This window comes from Labrus bergylta, chromosome 16 (assembly GCF_963930695.1).
Source record: "Labrus bergylta chromosome 16, fLabBer1.1, whole genome shotgun sequence".
NCBI lineage: Eukaryota > Metazoa > Chordata > Actinopteri > Labriformes > Labridae > Labrus > Labrus bergylta.
Genome location: NC_089210.1, coordinates 6349791 through 6370062, shown reverse-complemented (window position 1 = coordinate 6370062; position 20272 = coordinate 6349791). Strand labels below are relative to the sequence as shown.

Sequence of the window (20272 nt, the reverse complement as noted above, 5' to 3'; positions counted from 1 at the left end):
CCATTTTGACACTCTTCTCTTTATTCTCTTTCCAGGTCTGGAGCATCCTGGCTTGGACTCCCAGTATGAGCCTTCCCCCTGGTCCTCTGGCTCTCCCTGCAGCAGTGACAGCAACAGCAACTGGGGCAAAGTCCTAGTGGATGGAAGCACTGACAAACCCAACAACCCGTCTTCAACTAACTCCTCTGTTTGGCCTCCCCCCTCCTCTTCCTTCTCCTGCTCCTCGTCTTCTTCCTCCTCTGGCTGCGGGTCGGGATCAGACCCTGAGCTGGCATCAGAATGTATGGACGCAGACTCTAGCTCCTCGATTGGCTCAGAGAAAAACCTTGCCGCTGTGACGACAGTGATGATGATGTCGGGAAATGCTTCTCCTTCTGTGTCATCAGCGGCTTCTCCGCCAATCTCCCCTTTGGTGACTTCCGCGATGATGGTCGGTGTTTCAGTGAACGGAGACAGCAACGGAAACAGTCGTCAAGTAATTGGTGGAGGTATGGGAGCCATCAGCGGTGCAAATAATGGAAATAATCACATTTCTGGGCCCTCGCACTACTCCATGGCAGGGTCCAGTAGTATTGGCAGCAATAACATGGGTACCCACAACAACAAGCCCGTCAATAACAGTGGTGTGTGGGGCACCCAATCAGGCAGCAACATGATCCCCACTGGCGGAAACAACCCCTGCGTCAATGGAGGGGTGAACCCAAACACTTTAAATCCAAATGCCAACCACGGTGCCTGGCCGCAGAATCCAAGCCCAGCGTCCCAGGGCCAACGGCCTTCACAGGCTCAGGGGATGAGTTCTAAACTGGGTATGACTCCCCAACAGGGCCCCATCCTGGGCTGGGGTGGCATGGCAGCTCCAAACAACAGCAGTATGATGGACGACACTGAGGTGAATAATGGTACAGCAAGCAGCAAGGTGTTAGGAAGCAGCAACAGTGGAAATGGTGGTTTGCAGCCTACCAACCTGAACACTGAATCCAATGGACCAAATAACACTATAATGATGAATACTACTACTACTACTACTAACGCCACAATGACCTCTAGTCCACCAAACTCTACCGCCTCACCCCAGCTCAGCGGGGATTGTTCCTGGGGATCTATAGGAGGAGGTAATGGGGGTCCACTGGCTAATGGAATCTCCTCATCAGCCCCCCAGCAACCCAAAGGTGAGCTTGGGGGTCCTGGGGCCTTCGGTACGCCATGGGGCACCACTTCCTACCCTGGAGACAAGGGCCACCAAAATGCAGACACTGTGAACCCCCAAAACCCTGCCTTAATGCAGGCTGGGAATCCCCCAATCTCCTCTTCTGCTGCTAACAAGAGTAATAATAACCACAATAACACTGGGGCCCCACGCTGGGACCAGGGGCCTGCAACTAACCCAAACCAGCCTCAGAACAACATGTCCTGGGGGGTTGGTCTATATCAAGCCACTGGCTCTGCTGGCCAAACACCAGGAAATGGCAACCAAACCACAATGGGCCCTCCAGCAGGGATACCTCGCCCCTGGGGGAGCAGCACATCGTCTTCTTCCTCGTCCTCATCATCCTCTTCCACATCTAACAACAAGATGTCAAATGGAGACTGGGGATCAGCAGCTCCTGGTAACAACCATGCAGATGCTGGAAGTCATAAAGGAAACTCTGCCAACAATGGCTGGAAGAGCCTGGAGGATGACGCCATGGGCATGGGAGGTGGAGGTGGAGGTGGAGGTGGAGGTGGAGGTGGAGGTGTAGTGGGTGGAGGTGGAGCCCAAGCCTTGGGAAGTGTCACAGGAGTTTGGGGTCGCTCGGGAGGAAGTGAGGGAAGTGGAGAGAGCTCTGGAGGCCGATCAGGCTCAGACAGAGACCAGACAAAAGTGGGAAACCGTAGAAAAGGCCCCCTTGCTGCACCAGTAGTGTCAGCCGTGCCCCAGGGCGATGTGGATCCGAGGGTTCTGTCCAACACTGGATGGGGACAGACACCCATACGGCAGAACACCGCCTGGGATGTCAATTCTCCTCACAATCAGCACCAAGGTCTAAGAGGTGACGTACGAAAGCCAAACAGCGGAGGCTCAGGCTGGGGCACAGCAACACCAGCAGCTCCATCCCAGACCTCTGGAGGTACGGCTGTAATATATCATCAAGAAATCTTTGGATGCAGTCTAGGGATGAAGTCACTTATATTTAAATATAAAACTAAAATGTAACAATTTCCCTTTCTTGTATTCTCAGGTTGGGGAAACGGTTCAGGCAGCTCAGGTCCAGGTACAGGTGGGTCTGGCTGGGGAGAGCGGCCTACTTCTGGATGGGACAGCAAACCCTCAGCAGGTGGAGGATCTGGTCAGAGTGGCTGGGATGATGGATCCAGCTACAAAGGGAACAACAACAGCAGTAACACCTGGAGCAATAACATCAACAAAGATGACAGGTAGTTTATGTTTAGGAATCATAAAATTATTGTAAATATTTGACTGCCATTCATTTTCAAATGTTTTACTTCTTCTCATCCTCTATTGTCCACATTTCAGTTTCCATTTTACTGATCAATTACTGTTTCTTTGTAGGTCCAACACATGGACTAATGCCCCCAAATCGCAGCAGGGCTGGAGTTCCAACACTGGAAATGGAAGTGAAGGATGGGGGAAAGGTGGCGATGGTGCCAGACCAGGGGCCAGCAGTCACTGGGGGGAGCCCCAGAAAGGTGCCGGCTCAGCGAGCTGGGACAGCGACAGTGACCGCTCCGGCTCTGGATGCTGGAGCGAGCCTAGCCGAACCAACACCAGCAGCAGCAACACCTGGGTTGGGAGCGGAGGATCAAATACACCTGACCAGAGCACTCCAAACCCAGGTTCCAACTGGCGTGACTCAGTCCACAAACACAATCCTCAGAGTAACAGCCAGGGCTGGGGTGAGCAGAATCCCAAGCCCTCCAATGAGTGGGGAAAAGGTCCTGAATCCAACATGTCCAGAGGCAATCAAGGCTCCAGCAAGCCCACAGGTAGTCAGCAAATTTATCCAGAACCACTTTCCAGAGCAAGATTCTTCCCTTTTTTTTTTTAAAGGAAAGTCCTCATTTGTCATTTTCCTTTTGTGTATTACTGTACTGTTAGGAAGACGAAATGGTACCAAAATGGAATTCTACTATTCTAGCAATACATAGACAGGCTTGTGGGAGGGCGTACAATTGATGACTCAGTTTAATTCTTGTTTTTCCTCCATCAGGCTGGCTGGGAGGTCCCATACCTACAGTAGGTCAGAAGGAGGAGATGTCATCCGGGTGGGAAGAGCCTTCTCCAGAGTCGATTCGTCGGAGGATGGAGATCGATGATGGGACGGCAGCTTGGGGAGAACCTGGTAAACACTCAAAAAAATTATGAATTTCTTCAAAAGTAGATTTGGTAGTCTTTAATTAAATAAAATGCATTTCCAGGTGCCTCATGACTCACCATGTAATAAAACCTTGTGTCTAGGTAAATACAGTGGTGGACCTGCCACCAAGTGGAACAGGACTGGCCAATCAGCTCAGGAGGCTGTGGGCCCATCCTCTCAGCACCAATCCCACCCAGCACACATTGTCAAGCATCCCCCTCAGCAGCCCCCAAACCCTATGGCACAGGACAAAAGCTGCACTTCTAGTGAGTTTAAATATGAATTTACAGAGGTCATAATAGATTACTGTTTTAACTTAAATGTTTTTACTGAAATGTGTTAAGGAATAGAACACTTTTCTGTCCACTATTCTTTATATATTTCTCAAAGCTTTTACTATGAAAACAAATTAAGACAAATATGCACATACCCATTCACCTTTTGCATGGTTATGCATGTGAAAAAGAGTGATTCTAACACCACTGTCTATTGCTAGATGTGGGCAACCAGGTTAATTAAAATCCTCTAATTTACTATAAAGAGATTTTGATCATTGCACCCTCTTATATGTAAATTTATTTCATAGTTCTACAGATTGTCAGATGTACATTTTTGATAACTTGTGCAATTATACGTTGCACTACCTTGCAGATCAATGTAATTTAGGTTTAGCATTGCATTTAGGTAAAAAATAGAAATGCTAAGATGTGAGCCTGTGAGCCAGTACTTAAAATAGTATGGACGTGTTAGCGCAAGCCTTCTGGTGCAGTCTGGAAGCCATAAGAATAAATTAAAAAACGTGCAAGTCCCACCCACACTCTGGTTTTGAGAAAGCTGAAGCGTGATTTAAAAGATTTAGACCGTACAAACACAAAAGGTGTGGACACACTTATATTTACAAATGTATTCAGGAGCATACGCAGTTTGCACAGTAGTATGGAGAGAAAACAAATAGTCGCTCTCCCCCATCTCCCCATGGTGTTGTCTATGTTGAGAGCTTTTTTGTAAAGCCGGTTGAGTCATCCCTTTGGAATGCTAAGAGCATCGATTTTTCTCTTTCCACGTTCGCCTTTTTTTTTTTTTTTTTTTTCCATGCTCCTTTTCTCTCTCACCCGCCAGCTCTACCTTCTGTAGAAACTCTGGCTTTTGTTGGGTTTGAGAGAAACTGAAAGACAGAGAGAGGGTGAGTGGTAGAGAGGGAGCTCTGGTGACTTAGTAATAGGAACGGTTCCAATGTAAAGTGGGGGCAATAAAAAGGAGGAAGACAGCTTTTCTGTGGCAGAGGGCTTAGAACTGGTAGAGCAGGGGGGAGGGGCTAATAGGGTTATTCAGGGTTGGTTACCAGTGAGCTAATTGGAGCAGCAAACTGGATGGCAAGTAAAGGTGGGGCAAAATAGCAGGCTATTGTGATGAGAAAAAGAATCAGGTCGTAGATAATGATTCAACTCAGGAATTTTAGTTTTATTTCTGTTAACATGAAAGGTAATTTAAGGAAAAAGGCAAAACCATCGTAGAAGATGGAGAAGAAAAAGTGTCAAAGAAACATGCCAATATATTTTAGACTCATTGTGACACCTCCCTCCCACACACACACACACCCACTGTTGTGCAGCCAGTGAAACAATGCTAAAGATACAGCTTAGAGTTACATTTTGTCGATTTGCCTGTCTGCATTGGTTCATATAGACACACAATAGTTTGTTCATATCCTTCGACATGTATCCTGCACGCATCGACCGCTGCACGTCTGTTCAGCTGTGTTTGTTTCTTAGTGTTTTTATGTTCGTTTACTTTTTGCGCCCAGTCACGAGGGACACTGGATCCCGAGGCCACCCCATGACCTGTCCTATTTTTACAGGGAGGCATCCCTAGCATCTCCCCAAGCGCCTCCTGTGCAGGGAGAAAGTAGCCGGTCTGGATGGTCATCTGTAACAGGAGCCTTTTGAACTCGTACTAACATAACCTCGAACATATTCTGACATTTGAAAGTGTATAGGAGCGTGTGCACACATCCACACTCTGACCAGAGTTAAAGTAAACAACACTTACATAAGCAGGTCGATAAAGGGTTCCCCAGGGTCATGAGCAGGGCTCTCATATCGAGCATAGGTGTCTGATTCCAGCAGAGAAACACATTATAAACTTAAAATACTGATGCAAAAATGATTGTATGCATTTTTAGGTCATCTTTTTGGCATCTGAAGATTTAGGGCATCCAAACTGGCGTGGCATGGCTCCTTTTATTAAGAGAACAGTATTGCATAGTTCAACATATTGCTTGTAATGCTTGTTGACACCACAAGAATTAAATCCTCATTCTAATAACTTCACCTCTCTTTCCTCCAGGCTGGGGCGAGCCTTACCAGAAACCCAAAGAGTCTTCAACATGGGGCGAGCAGACCAATGCTCCACCTGTGTCAGTGGACAACGGGACGTCTGCCTGGGGTAAGCCCATGGACACCAGCTCCACCTGGGAGGAACCCAGCAGAGGCAACAGAGACTCTGGACCTGGATGGGGCAACCAGCATAAGTCTGGTAGGTCCATGCGTGATCCTGATTACTTCATCTAAAATGATTGAAAGGATAAGAAGTCATGTTTACTCTTTGACTTTGATGCAAAGTGGCAGGAGTAACAACTGCATGGCAGCAATGTTACTGAATGTAGTCACTTGCTCACATGTAGTTTCTTCCTTTTGTAGCTCCAGGTCCTAAGCCAATGGAGACATGGTGTGGTGAAGAGGGGTCCATGAACAGCTGGGACCAGGAAGAGGAGGTGGAGATCGGCATGTGGAACAACAGTCAACAGGACAACCGGTCCCATGACCAAAACACCTGGAACTACAAGAATAAAACCTCCAACAAGGTTTGTACACCTCAGTGTTGCACATTTGTCCCACCCAAGCATTCAAACATCAAACTGTTTCAAATAAATACCTCATTTGTAAGTAAAAAACATTGTGTGTTAGAGTTTTGAACACTCTAGATGTGACAGAATAGAATATACTGGCAATAAAAGTGAAATTAAACTCTTCTAGTGGCTCAATTATCTTTCCTTTCTGCAATGTTTCAGATGAACAAACCAGTCAACAAACAGGATGAACCCTGGATGAAACCCTTCGTCAACCAGTTCAACAACATGAACTTCTCTGTAAGCAACAGTTCTCTTTTTTTTCTTTAAAAAAAGGTGTCTTTGAATGTTTTGATGTTTCATATATGGAAATATTGATAATTTTGTGAAAAACAATCATTAAAAAACATTTAAATCTGTGATTGCAGGGTGTTATTATTCTGATTGTGACGATCTATCTTGTTTGAAATATTCATCCTTATCCTTCTCTTTTCATCTCCTCCCCTGCAGAGAGACTCTCCCGACGACTCCATGAAGACAGGAGGTGGGATGATGCAGGACAAGCGTATGGACATGGGCAGCATTGGAGACTACAACGGAGTGATGGGGAAGAACCCCGGGTCCCGACACCAGCTCCACAAGGACTCAGCCATGGATCGCAGCCCTTACTATGACAAGGTACGCAGAAATCTGTTAAGTTACCCTAGTGTATTCTGAGTGAGGGGAAGGTCACTTGGGTGAATCTTTGGGATTCAGCAGCTATGTAAAAAAAAAAAAAAAAAACGGTACAACAACAATTTAACAAGCCAAAAAAAATTAGGTAGGTTTAGGAATAATAATTTACATGTTTAGTGACGTAACAATAATGAAGGTTGATCAGTGTCTCTGCACCGCTCATGAGGTAGGTGTGGAGGGGTTAAATCTGCTGCAGTTGTCTGCCTGGCAAGTTGACTCTCAGACCTGTAGCGCCCTTTAGTGGTTGGTCTAACACACTGCACACACCATTTAAAGGAAAGCGCCATTAAACACCTGTCACTTAAAAGCTGCAAAGGAAATATGAACACTTCCATAGTAGTGCGGCAATTACTTTATTTTACATTTCCTTTATTTATTTCTGAAGAAGCTACCATGTTTTTTTGGGTTTCTTTTACGTTGTTGCTTTGCTTCTGCTTGTTTCTGTTTTTATTTTCATCTTCTAGTGCTAGCGTCTCTTTTTCCTTCCTATTGACTTTATCTCTACTGCTCATCCCACTTCTCCCCTTTATGGTCTTCACACTCTACTTCAAAATCTCCTCTACTTTTTCCTCCTCTTTTCTTCTCTTCTTCTGCAAAATTAACTCTTTTCCGTCCTCTCTTTCTCTTTCATTCCCTCTCCGCACTTCTCTGGCTGCCGATGGTGCTTCCTGTCCTTCTGTGCTTGCCATCCATCTGCTGTGCACCCGGCCTTGCCTCTGCAGCTGTCTATGTCCTCCTCTGCTTACGATAGCCAAGCCTCTGATGAGCTTTCCTCCAATCAAAGCATGAGCTTTTCCCCTTCCAATTCTGCTCTGCCTGTCCCGGGTCTCGACTCGGGGCCGTCCCCTTCCCACTCTGGTCCTGGGGTCACTCGGCAGGTGAGTGTGGGAGGATGAAGAGGATTCCATCTTTAGGTCTTGAGCATCAGACCCTGAGATATTAAACCATTAGAATCATTTTGTTGATGTGAAAAAATACACATTACTCGAGCGGTATTCTTTCACATTCATTTCTGACTTTTAATATTTGTGGTTGTGCTTGCACGTGAGTTCATGTAAAAGTCGTAGTGTCAAACCATTTATGTTTGTGTTTTTGTGTCCTCCCCAACCCAGAATGTAAACCCTATGATGGGTGGCAGCAGCGTAGCACAGGGCCGAGGTGGCCCCCAGTCCCAGGTCCCTCCCCAACCCAACCTTCGTAATCAAGTGCCTCCCCCCATCCTCCCCTCTCAGGTAAGACACAAGACTCATGTTGTCTTGCATTTTTCTCCTGAGTTAAATAATTGGTTGATTATGATCTGCTCAACTTGATGTAAAAGTTTGAGAGTTACATGTACCTTCTTCTCTCTTGTCTGGAGTTTGATGTGTACTTATCGTCATATTTACAGAAAGACTATGTGAACTTCAACCAGAACTGTGTTTTTGGTCAGGTCCCTCCTTCCCTGCTAAAGTACCCAGGAGGTAACGGAGGCCTGAACCCTCTGTTCGGCCCTCAGCAGGTGGCTGTGCTCAATCAACTCTCCCAGCTCAACCAGCTGTCTCAGCTCAACCAGATCAAACAGTTACAGGTACGGTGATGGGGAAAATGCTCTGTAACACACAGGCACAGAGAAAAGAGTATTTTTTTTAATGTTTAAAATCATAAGCAGTGCTCTGTTAGAATGAGCCTGTAACACAGATTAGCTGTCAGACACTGTCACTTTAAGACCCCCTCAAATTAATTTTGAGATATGGTCTTGTCTATATGTTTTTTAAAAATATGTAACAAAATAAATCAGAAGATAATAAGCAGTATTTGAAACCGCAAGTGCCAAAAGCAGCAATTCCTGGAGTGGCCGCTTGAAGCCGGCTCTGAAAGCAAATCTATTTCAAAGACTGTGGACGTAGTCTCGGTGACATCGCTCATTGTTTTCTGAAGAGGTGTTATTAAGCCCTAAGATAGGGGTCTACATATTGGAAATGCTACCTCCACCTTACTTTGGATCTGTCCAGTAACAGGCAAAGAGCTGAGGCGGGGCTTAAGACTACTGACTAAAAAGCTACAATGCACCTACCTGTCAGTCAACTCAGCCAAGCTCTTATTATTATATTATCATAACAAACTTGTTGTAAAAACTCACCCCCAGTTTTTACAAATAAACAAAGGAGCTATAGAGACCGACTTAGTTATTGGTACTAGGCTGTAAACATAATTATTTCTGCTATTAAACTGTGCATTTTGTAATTTCAGAGGATCATTTTCAAGGTTAAACAATACACTGTATCTATTCACTTCTTTGATTGTGATTACACTTGTATACAACACATCATGTATATATCATCTGCACTGAAACACATGTATTGAACCTTATAAAATGTTCCCTCGCGGTTTTGTTAGAACCGTGTGCATGTGAATCTGCCTATGAGTGCATCCAAAGTCTCCAGTATTGTGCAAAACATTACTTTAAGTTTCCTCTTATTTGTCTGCAGTGTCTTCTCCTCCAGCAGCAGCAGCAGCAGCAACAGCAGCAGCAGCAGCATCAGAAAGCTCAAAGCCAGAGAGCCATGCCAGTGGGACGACCCACTGAACAGGTGTGTGCGCGTCTTATAATCTAACTGTATCTAATCTGTATCCTGTCCTATCACGGCCAAACACGTGTTGCCTCCTCTAACCTCCCGATTTCTCTCTTTAGACACGTCCTATTGGGTCGTCTCCTTCGATGATGCAGCCACCACGTCACCTGGACCCCTCCCTGCTGAAACAGGCCCCGCCCCTAAAACCGTACTTGGAGAACTACTTGTCCCACAACGCTCCTGAGATGCAGAAGGACACTTCTGGTCTCGGATCCATCAGCAACTTCCCTTTAAGTACGTTGGCTACTATTCTTATTATTTTCTCGTAGTTAAATCAATATATTTTCCCATATTTTGATGGTACTTTTAGGGGTACATTGTGACTGAATTTCTTCCTCTCCTCTTCTCCACCAACTCCCTTCAGGCTTGAACTCTAACCTGAATGTATCCATGGACATGGGCGTGGGCGTGGGCGGTGGTAGTAGTGGAGTTGGAGCTATGAGCTACAAAGAGCCACCCCAGTCCAAACTGAAGAAACTTTGGGCTACTGACCCTCTGGAGCAGAACAGCAAACCTGGTGAGTAAAGAACTGGGTCACAAACTGATGATCATCGACCTGTAGGGTATCAACTACCGTACATGAAAGCGTCTGTGAATGAATGAGTTTGAGCACATTTCCAGCCCTCTAGACCGCGTGGACTTGTAGCTCGCAATATGAAAAATGTCACTGTTCCTCCCCAGAAGGCTTTTCCTGGTTTCCGCTTGGATTCACAGTTTGGCTTCAAAGTTAGACCTAGATAATCTTTAGACATTCTTTCTCTGTGATCAAACGGTGTGTACTACAGCTCAAATATCAACAACAGCCAGTGTTCACTTTTTTACTTGCACTTGAAGCACACACCTTTCAGTATTAATGCCTCAGTTAGGAACTACGTAAAGCTAAAAATGTGGAAAATATGCTTTCAAAAAGTGTATGCATACAAACCTAAGACTCTGAACATTTAAATTGTCTACCTTTTCTTTTCTAAAATGTTTCAACAATTCCTTTTTTTTTTTTTTTCCCTTCCTGTTTGTCCATCAGGTGCTATGTCGTCTGGTCTGCGTCTGGAGGACTCTCCTTTCTATGACTACCTGTCTCCTGGCCCCTCCCCCCTGAGTCCTCCCGGCCAGTCAATGGGCTCTGTGGGTGATGGCTGGCCTCCCCGTGCCAACTCCCCCCCGCCCCATGGAAACACTGTCACCTGGCCCCCAGGTATACATCCTGCCTCCACATCTTTTAAAATAAACAAATAAAACACATTTTTTGTTAAAACAATTAACCATTTGTTTGTGTTTTTGCTTGTGTCTGCAGAGTTCCGGCCCGGGGAGCCTTGGAAAGGTTACCCCAACATTGACCCTGAGACTGACCCTTATGTGACCCCCGGCAGTGTCATCAACAACCTCTCTATCAACACCGTCCGTGACACAGATCACCTCAGGGACAGGAACAACGGTAGGTCACACACTAAGGGACACTCAAAAGAAAGTAGGCTGTTGATAACTGGCTCTATTTTGGTTTTGCTTTTAAGTCGCTTATATTTTAGCAGGTCAGTTAAAAATGGATAATCTCTTAGGAATCTTGTTTGTTTTTAAACCAGCAGCTGATGGTCAAGCTGGTTAAGAAAACAGCTGTCACTGTCAGATTCTGTTATCAGTTCACACCCAGTTTCTGCTCCGCCAAAGATGGTTTATGAGAGCAAGATGCACCACTCTGTCCCATAAACTCTATGCTCTCTTTTTGTGACACAGGGCCATCCTCATCACTGAACACCACGATGCCTTCTAACAGTGCCTGGTCATCCATTCGTGCCTCCAGCCACAGCGGTTCCCTCACCAGTACAGCACAAAGCACTTCAGGTTGGTGGAAATCTTTACCTTTCCTCCCCTTTTGGTTCTGTGTTCTTTTTTTCAGACTTCTGTTTTCCAATAACAAAACACAAATGTGTGACAAAAGAATTTTCTCTCCCTTGGTCCTTGCAGCCAGACCCAATGAGTCAAAATGGTCTCCCGGCGGCGGTTCTGTGTCCAACTCCTCCCTGGCTCACGAGCTGTGGAAGGTCCCCCTGCCTCCCAAGGCTCTGTCTGTGGCGGCCCCCTCCAGACCCCCACCCGGCCTCACCAGCCAAAAGCCCAGCTCTGCCTCCTCCGGCTGGGACGGCTCTGCCCTGAGGCTGGGGGGTTGGGGCTCCTCTGAGTCCAGATACACCCCTGGTGAGAGCAAAGGCAAATTAACTGTTTAACCCATAGCAAGTTGTTTTGTATTTGTGGGATTATTACGGTTCTTAATTATTCTTCTTGTGCTGAAAATGGAAATGAGGATGAAACTGTTAACTGCAGAAAATAAATATTTGGTTCAACATAGAAAAGGAGATATTCATTTTGTTTTAGCTTTTTTTTTTTTTTTTTTTTAACTCCATGACTTCACTCTGCATACAAAGCTTGTGTTGAAGCTGTAGTGATTAAACCTTGTGTGTATTGGCAGGTTCCAGCTGGGGTGACAGCAGCAGCAGCTCAGGGAGATCCCAATGGCTTGTTCTGAAAAATCTCACACCGCAGGTACGTGCACTTCGTATATATACAATATTTAATGGGGCGACAGTAGCTCAGTCTGTAGGGACTTGGTTTGGGAACCGGAGGGTCGCTGGTTCAATGGAAGTTTGTTGGTCTGGTCTCTCCATTACTGCATGTCCATAGGATCCTGTTTGTGCATGTTTATCCCTCTTTTTGTGTGTCTGTGTGTTTAATTTTGTGTTGGTGTGTTTGTCTCATAGATCGACGGCTCCACCCTGAGGACTCTGTGTATGCAGCACGGCCCTCTGATCACATTCCACCTCAACCTGCCGCATGGCAATGCTGTGGTCTGCTACAGCTCTAAAGATGAGGCCGCCAAGGCCCAGAAGAGCCTGCACATGTAAGACCCCCAGACAAAAGCACACATGCAGACTCACTACTTTCTAGCTGTTTTCACACATGTGCTCCTGAAAATGTCAGGACGCGCTGCCCCTTAGATCTTCCTGAAAACACCATCTTTAAAGCCTGGTTTATATGTCTGCTTTGAATCTACGTCCTAGTGGCCTAAATAGTCGTGAGCAAAGCTTACTTATGTGTCTTTGTAGCTCTTCAATACTCCGCCTGTCACAACACTATATATCGCTAGTGTCTGGTTTTTCCACATTCTCTGCTTTATTGTGTACAGGTAAACACAGAGACAGAAACCAAGTGTTATATTGGATTTGGAGGTGATGAATAGCGTTATAGCGTTCTTCCTTCTGCAGATTTGGAAACGGGGCCAGTAATGAAAATGTTCTTAATGCAGGAAACATGATGCTATCCAGCGAAGCAATCACAGGGCTTGCAGTCTGCATCGCTTCAGCTCAATGTTACATATTTGAGGAGGCTATGACTTAACTGTGTCTAAGCAGTCTGTCTAAAGTTAACCTGAGCTCAGACTGGTACATTCTGATCTGGTTATTTGAGTGAGAACAAACTGATGTGAATGTAATGAAGCAGCAGACACTCACTTGTCGTCTTTCTGCAGGTGTGTTTTGGGGAACACTACCATCCTGGCCGAGTTTGCCAGCGAGGAGGAAATCAACCGTTTCTTTGCACAAGGGCAGTCATTGACCACCCCCTCCTCCAGCTGGCAGACCGTCGGCTCCTCTCAGAGCAGGATGGATCAGTCTCACCCCTTCCCCAGCCGCGCTCCTGAACCCAACCAGTGGAACAGCAGCGACCTCCACAGCTCCTCCCTCTGGGGCGGGCCAAACTATTCCAGTAGCCTGTGGGGGAGCCCCAGTTGCACCGAGGTGGGCCGGATCAGCAGCTCCTCTCCAATCAGCTCCTTCCTCCCAGTGGATCACCTGACAGGGGGCGGGGACTCCATGTGAGCCGCCTGCTAATCAAACAGGTGCAAGGAAGGGTCAGTAGAGAATTTATCAATAATCAGCAGAAGAAAATGGGGGAAAAAAGTAATTATAAACGCAATGGCACTAGTCGGACTCTCTCTCACTTACAATATATTCAACAAAACGGGGTCTCCCTGTGGAAAACAAGTTACGTTTCTCTCTCTGCACATATGTCCACTTTGTGTTAGCCCAAAAACATATCAGTTGGAATACTTGAATCATGCAGGCCAATTCTATAATGTGAACAGATGGATATTTGCTTCCAGGTAGTGCTCTTTCAGACCGAAAAAAAGCTTCAATCGAGCTCATTATATTATATATATTTTTTGTTTCATTCGTCATGTTTATTTGAATTCCAATTCTTTTCATTTTTAACTTTTTCTTTTTAATTTTTTTTTTTTTTTGCATTTGTTGGCTGACAATGTTGGATTATGAGCTTTTTTAACTTTGCACTGAATGTGGTTTTTTTCTCAGTATATATAATCTGCAATATAGAGGGAGCAGCCAGTTTTTCCAGTGTAGCTGTTTACTCATTGCGGTCCTTACCGTATGTGTGTATGCGTGTGCACGCGCACGTGTGTGTGTGTGAAAGTACTCTGTGTGTGTGTGTGTGTGTGTGTGTGAGAGATCGCGTGTGTGAACGAGTATGTGTGCGCTCCTCTCTGCCTTGGCACGCCTACCTTACTGCGTTGTCTTGGAGTTCAAGATCAACAGATAGTTCAAGAAGAATAAAAGCTGACTTAGGAGGATTATCTGGTGATAGTAAAAGTGACATTAAAAGTATTGCACCAATTTTGTTTTAAAACTAAAGAACGTTGAGCTCTGCAGTGCAAAGGACTGTAGCCGCAGCTGGGACTAGCAAGCCCTGCCCACCGTAATCGAGGGGGCGGGGTCTATCTAGCAAGCCCTCCCGCTAGCCCCCTAGTGGGCAAGGAGGGAACAGCACTTTCAGAATAGGCTTTCAATGTTTTGGAGGTGCCACACTGCAACCTCTTGTTTACAAGACTTAGGAGGCAGAAGGTGTGTTCATTCTTCATTTTAAAGAGAAGATGGAATAAAATAGAAAATCCTTAAAAAAAAAAAAAAAAAACTTTAAAAAAAAACTTAAAAAAAAAAAAAGCTTTAAAAAATCTATAAAACAAACAAAAAAACGTAATCTCTTATTGAGGATGAAGACGATACTTTGTAACTCTGGGAATTCGGATCAGTGTTTTTTGGCCATGGCGTTGGTTATTTGAACTATTCCTCTTTGTCTGCTAAATAACCAGCAATGGTTCTCAGGAAATCAAGCCAGTTTTCCCCCCCTTGTAGGTGAATTAAAAAAAAAAAAAAACTACTACTCCTTGTAGGAAAGGAAAATCCAACTTCTAGCACTGAAAACTATGTATAGGTCTGTAAGTTTTTTTTCTCTGCCAAATAACTGCTTTAAGCTGGAGAAGCTCAACACACTGCTTTCAATATGCTGTCTTGTGAGGGGGGGGGGGGGGTCCTTATGCTAGGGGCGGGGAGGGGGGGGTCGAGGATTGGCTGTAATAATCCCCTCTCTTCTCCTCCTGTCCTCCACTCCACTGACGTAAAAATCTAAAGTGGGGAGTGTTTATTGTGTGCGTGTGATTGTCAGTTCTGTCTCCTTGTCAGACTTATAAACCAAGAGAAAGGCGAATCTGTATCTATGCATACTGTAGCCTCTCACATGGCCTACTGAGAGGCGTTTTTTTTTTTTTTGTTCCAATGTCTGAAAATGTTTTAAATGTTTCATTGAGTACAACAAATGCGAAATATTACTTGCTTTTTTTTTCTTCGTTGTTTTAATCACTCTCATTGCCACAAATGGTGTTTTGAAAAAAAAAAAAAAAAAAAGGAAAGACGAAAAAAAAAAACGTGTTTTGGTTGAAGATACTATTTTAACAGTGCAAAAGTCGTCCACATTTCATTGCCTTGATCCTATTTGTGTCCGAAGATGCAACAACAAGTCAAGTGGCTTCTACCTGTTTACAAATAGAATATGATTGTATTGTTGTACTGCTTTTTTTTTTTTTTTTTTCCTTATTAGGGGCGGGTGGGAGGGTGGGGGTGTACTCATCTGAAGTTCCTGACCTTATGAATCGTGTGCGCATGTGTGAGTGTGGTATGTGAGGGGAAATGTTGTGAGAGGGAGGGGGGGGTGTGTGTGTGTGTGTGTGTGTGAGAGCGTGTGTGAACAGCGTGAATGTAAACCCAGCAGTGTTGTTTGTTGACAACATCCACATGTGAACGCTAGATTCACCTTTCTAAAAGTGATTGTTTAGTTACTAACGATGCACAAATATTTTGGGGGGGGGGGAATAAAAAAAACAAAAAAAGCTTCAGAGAGCGTGTGTGAACGAGACGTCAGCATTAGCGAAGCCATGGACCTTAATTTCCTTTCTTCATCGTGTTATTATTTTTGCCTGTTGCGTGTGTGTGTTTTCCCACTTAACCGTGAGAGGTTTTAATTTCAGAAGTAGGTCGTCTTTAGTTGTGTTTTTAAGTTTAGCCGTGAATATTTAACAACTTAAAAGCGAACGTAGTGAGGCAGAACCTTGAGTATTAGCCAGACTTGACATTGGTGTGTGCCAGTATTGAACTGCTCTCTACCAAATAATTTAAAGGATTAGTTTACTTAATTCCAGATCTCATTGCTTAAACTATATATATAAATATATCTTATTTGTTTTGTGTCTTGTTAAACAAATGTTATCAAGTGGAACATCTGAACCGTGTTTGTTTCTGTTTTCTGAGTTTAACTTAATCCTACAAATTGAACTGAGGAGCCTTGGATTTTGCACTTGTGGTTTTAGAGAAAAGCCGAGCGAGCGGATACAGAGCCATGGCGGACGGTGTTGGTTCGGTTTGCTTTTTTTTTTTTTTTTTTTTTTTTTGGTAGGTCTGTCTGAGGTGGAGAAGGCAGGATAAAAAGTGTTTGTGTTGTGAGAAGATGGTGCTTTGTTGGCTCCAGTCAGGGAGCAAGCGGAGGAGAGGGTGGCGTTGGCGTCCTCGTCTCCAAGTTTACCTCTCCCTTCTCGCTGGGCCAACTAGTCGTCACAGGATGTAGCCGAGAACGGTTTTAAAAAAAAAAAAGAAGGTTTAAACAAAGGCCTCAAACTTGTATCCAGCACATTGTGGGGAAAAAAAATCAGTTACAGCAACCATGCTCTGTTTTTTTTTTTTTTTTTTGCGTTTTCGTTCGGCGTGTTCAGCTACCGTTCTGAACACAGCAGGAAGACGCTCGGGTCTTTAGATTGACTGAAAAGAGGCGAGGCTTCCCGTCAGCCCCGTAGTGACTCAGGCTCGGGGATGTGACTTGTGACTGGCTTTCAGGGACACAGGGTTACACTTGCCTCTTCAATTCTGGCTTATCCAGGATCAGCCCCCTCTCCAAACTCCTACAGGAGAGGTGGCACAAAACTGACAGGAGGTCTGAGGCAAGTGAACACTAAAGTAGTCGATATTCCCTTTGAACTCTCGCTGAAATGATCTTACACTTCGTTCATTCTGATTCTGCGATGCCTTTTTTTCCAAGTGCTGATCTAGGAGCAGTTACTTCGCTCTTCAGCATCTTTACCGTAAACCAATGAACTGAGCCCAGATCAGCAGCTGAGGAGACGGCATCGCTCTGCTGTTAGAGAAGGGATAAGCAACGTCTGTAAAACGCCTTTCATTGTCGGTGTTACTGTTTTATGTTCCGAGCTTAATCTCGCTCTGTCCGATCTACTGTTAGTGTGTGTGTGTGTGTGTGTGTGTGTGTGTGTGTGTGTGTCGAACATATTATCATGCCAAATCAAGGAGGGAGGGTGAGAGGGAAGGAAAGGGATTGAAATTTTTTTTTTTTTTCTGGTTCTTGTTGTGTATGTGTGTACATGTATTTAAAAAGCTGGACAATGTTAAATGCTTGAAGAAAAAAAAAATGTCATTTGCAAAAAGGATGATGTGAGGAAAACCTTTTTTTAAGTGAAAACCACCACGAGCAATGTACAATCCCCCGGGGGGCTGCCAAGCGGCTTCCTGACAGGGCCAGACAAGGGGAGTAAAAAAAGATAGGAAGGAAAGGAGGGTAGGAGAGGAGGGAAGCTGGCTGGTGATACTACTTTTTAAATGTTTAAGAAAATTAATAATAATGTGACTTTAGTTCCTCTCTTGACTTCACTATCCTGTGAGCTAATGCTATGCTATATCATAACACCACACACCCAACAGCTCCTTATGTTGATCAAAAAGCGCTGAAGCTATTTTTTTGACACGCATACAAAAACAAACACGAAAACTGTGAGAATCTGCTGTTTTTTGTCATTTTACATTTAGTATGAACACAAACAAACCCTGAAAAGCTTTAGTCGAACCAGCACAAAGAAATGGGCGGGATTGGGTGGGGGTGGGAGGGGCGTATTATTGGGGTTGGGTGGGTGGGTCCAGTACAGAGGGGTGGGGTAGGTTTTTCGCTCAGAGAGACTATGCAGTGGAGTGTTGAACCCAGGCTTCCATGTCCAACTTGGGTTTTTTCTTGTTTTTGCTTTTCTCTTTAAAAAAAACGAAAAAAAAAAAACAATCCCAAAACTTTTATAACAAACAGCTGAGATGGGATTCCCAATAATATTCCTCAAACATGTTGTGCCATCGTTGAATCGTACTGCTAGTACTACTAATAATAATAAAAACTGAAAAAAAAACCTTTATTACCTAGCAACCGTCGGGCCAGTTGTAGCAGGAGAGGAGGACAGGTTAAGATTTGCAAAAGTCCATTTCTTTATTTTCACAGCGCGTCTCCCCCTCGATATGCCGAGGGGGGCGGGGCCGATGAAACTGCAAATTTTACACGACTACAATGTTTTTTATAGAGATTCTATCAATCCACAGTGTGTAGTTGGATCACCTGTAAACCTATTATGCACATTGCTTTGGGAGACTGTTGAAACTATATATAATATATATATATATATCTATATATATGAGAATATAAACGTACAGTGTCTATAATCAACGAGAGGGAAGTCTTCCTCTCTTACAAACAAAACAGGAAGAACCTTTTTATTTTCAAATGTCTTCCTTGGGTCATCAAAGGATTTTATCTGAAACTTTTGGGGAAAACTGCACTTTTTGAAGGACAATCTTTATTTGTATGGGTATAAAAATTGACAAAAACAAAGTCGCCTGATATTACAAGGTATAGAAAACCAACTCCAGTGTGCTCTAATAATGAATGCTCCTCTGATGCTGTCTATTTGTTTGGTTTCATTTAATCTTTTTATTCTGCTTTTGTTGCTTGGTTTGTTCTGTATTTTTTTTCTCTCTTTATTTTTCTGGATTTTAGTGCTCTTAAGAGAATCTGTACTAAGGTGTAGAAGTAGTAGGTAATAGGTCTTCTGTTGGCTGTACTCGTATACTGATTACTGTTTGTAACCTATGGCTCCTGCAGCCGTCATACAAAGCTGTAAAACTTGGGTACAACCCTCAATAAAAGACTAACAACGACTCGGGTTTGCACATGGACTCATTATTTCATTGACTAATTCCACAGTTTCTGTATTTAAATACGGCCATGGTTCTACAAAGAAGACAAAACAAGTCAGCTGTAACATTAAGACCACTGACGGGTTAAGTAAACAACACTGATGATCTCTTCACAGTGGAAGCCTGTCGGTGTCTGGGACATGTTAGGCAGCAACTTAAAACGTTTTGTCTGCAAAGTTGATGTTGGACAATGAAAAGGGATGATGGTGTGAGTGACTTTGACAAGGGTCAAATGGTGTTGGATAAACTACTGGGTCATCTCCAAAACAGCAGCTCTGCCACTACCTCATTTTTTTTGGGACTTATAAATTTCTGTTAAAGATTAGATGCCAATAGGAAATGGTGAGCAGGGACTTTTCACAACATTTAAAATAATATGCATGTTGGCTTTTCGCCTTCAGTAGATAAAGAAGGGAACGAGAGAGTTGGGAATAACATGCAGGTAAGTAGCCACGGGTCTGACTTGAACCTGGGTCGCCCGCTTGATGGACTGAAGCCTCTGTACGTGGTGGATGACTTGTTTGGCAATCTGTGCCCACACTTCACATGCATTTTATATTTTCCAAAAAATATTCCAAAGACTGGTTTCCATTCAAATGAAAGGGCAGAATAATCTAGATGTTCTCACTTCAAAACTTTGTTGCCCGTTCTTGCTAAGCTAGAAACTCCATTCAAGAATCTGCATGTTCTACAGCTTTGACAATTTTATCTCTACAAAAAGGAATCTTGGAATAAAACAAGATCTAAAAGCAATGGTTTTAGGGAGAGGCTCTTAAAGAAAAACATTTCAGGCCCTTTTTTTCTTTAAAAAAGGAGTCCACAGTCTGTGGGGCCCTCAGAGGGTCAGGGAGATCATCCCATAGATGTGGGGCGGCAGAATAGAAGGCTCCGTCCCCCCATACAGCAGAGCTCAGTCCTGGAGGTTTGGGAGGGTTTGTTGGGTGAGTAAATAATTAAATATTTCCCTCCTGAGAGATCAATGGTAAAAAAATAATAGCAACCAATCTGAAGTTTTTTTTTTTTTCAATAATTTTGTCAGAGGACCGCATCAGGCCAACGTGAAGTCTAAATATTGGGACATAGTTTGATTTCATTTCTAAAAAAAATGTTGCATACGCCCATTAAAAGCTGTGTGATGTATGCTTCTACTCAGATTACTACAAGAATTTGTGTATTCAATCTTAAGATTTTTACACCTTCACACTAGTGTTTGTGGCTCTGATGTCAAATGTAAATCTTGATCTGTGGAGTCACAGACGTTCAAAAGATGCTCACGCTCCTGTTAGTACAGGAATGAATATCAGATCG

At 44.1% G+C, this 20272-nt stretch overlaps 1 protein-coding gene across 6 annotated transcripts in view; it reads left to right on the top strand.

Annotated features, from left to right (window-relative positions):
- Positions 1-15333, top strand: part of LOC109993848 (trinucleotide repeat containing adaptor 6A) — a 32008-nt gene extending 16675 nt beyond the window's left edge. For 3 of the 6 annotated variants that reach the window (XM_020646948.3, XM_065964553.1, XM_020646946.3), the window contains 22 exons: positions 36-2111; positions 2223-2418; positions 2555-2988; positions 3213-3344; positions 3461-3625; positions 5706-5894; positions 6059-6222; positions 6430-6507; positions 6718-6885; positions 7665-7820; positions 8055-8174; positions 8330-8509; positions 9411-9512; positions 9614-9788; positions 9919-10071; positions 10576-10746; positions 10846-10986; positions 11283-11390; positions 11514-11744; positions 12016-12089; positions 12305-12444; positions 13072-15333. In XM_020646948.3, the coding sequence (XP_020502604.2) occupies positions 36-2111; positions 2223-2418; positions 2555-2988; positions 3213-3344; positions 3461-3625; positions 5706-5894; positions 6059-6222; positions 6430-6507; positions 6718-6885; positions 7665-7820; positions 8055-8174; positions 8330-8509; positions 9411-9512; positions 9614-9788; positions 9919-10071; positions 10576-10746; positions 10846-10986; positions 11283-11390; positions 11514-11744; positions 12016-12089; positions 12305-12444; positions 13072-13420 (5702 nt within the window). In that variant the 3' untranslated portion in view covers positions 13421-15333. The remainder of the gene's footprint in view (positions 1-35; positions 2112-2222; positions 2419-2554; positions 2989-3212; positions 3345-3460; positions 3626-5705; positions 5895-6058; positions 6223-6429; positions 6508-6717; positions 6886-7664; positions 7821-8054; positions 8175-8329; positions 8510-9410; positions 9513-9613; positions 9789-9918; positions 10072-10575; positions 10747-10845; positions 10987-11282; positions 11391-11513; positions 11745-12015; positions 12090-12304; positions 12445-13071) is intronic. The other 3 variants (XM_020646949.3, XM_020646951.3, XM_020646950.3) reach the window with 3 other exon arrangements.
- Positions 15334-20272: the final 4939 nt, after the last annotated feature.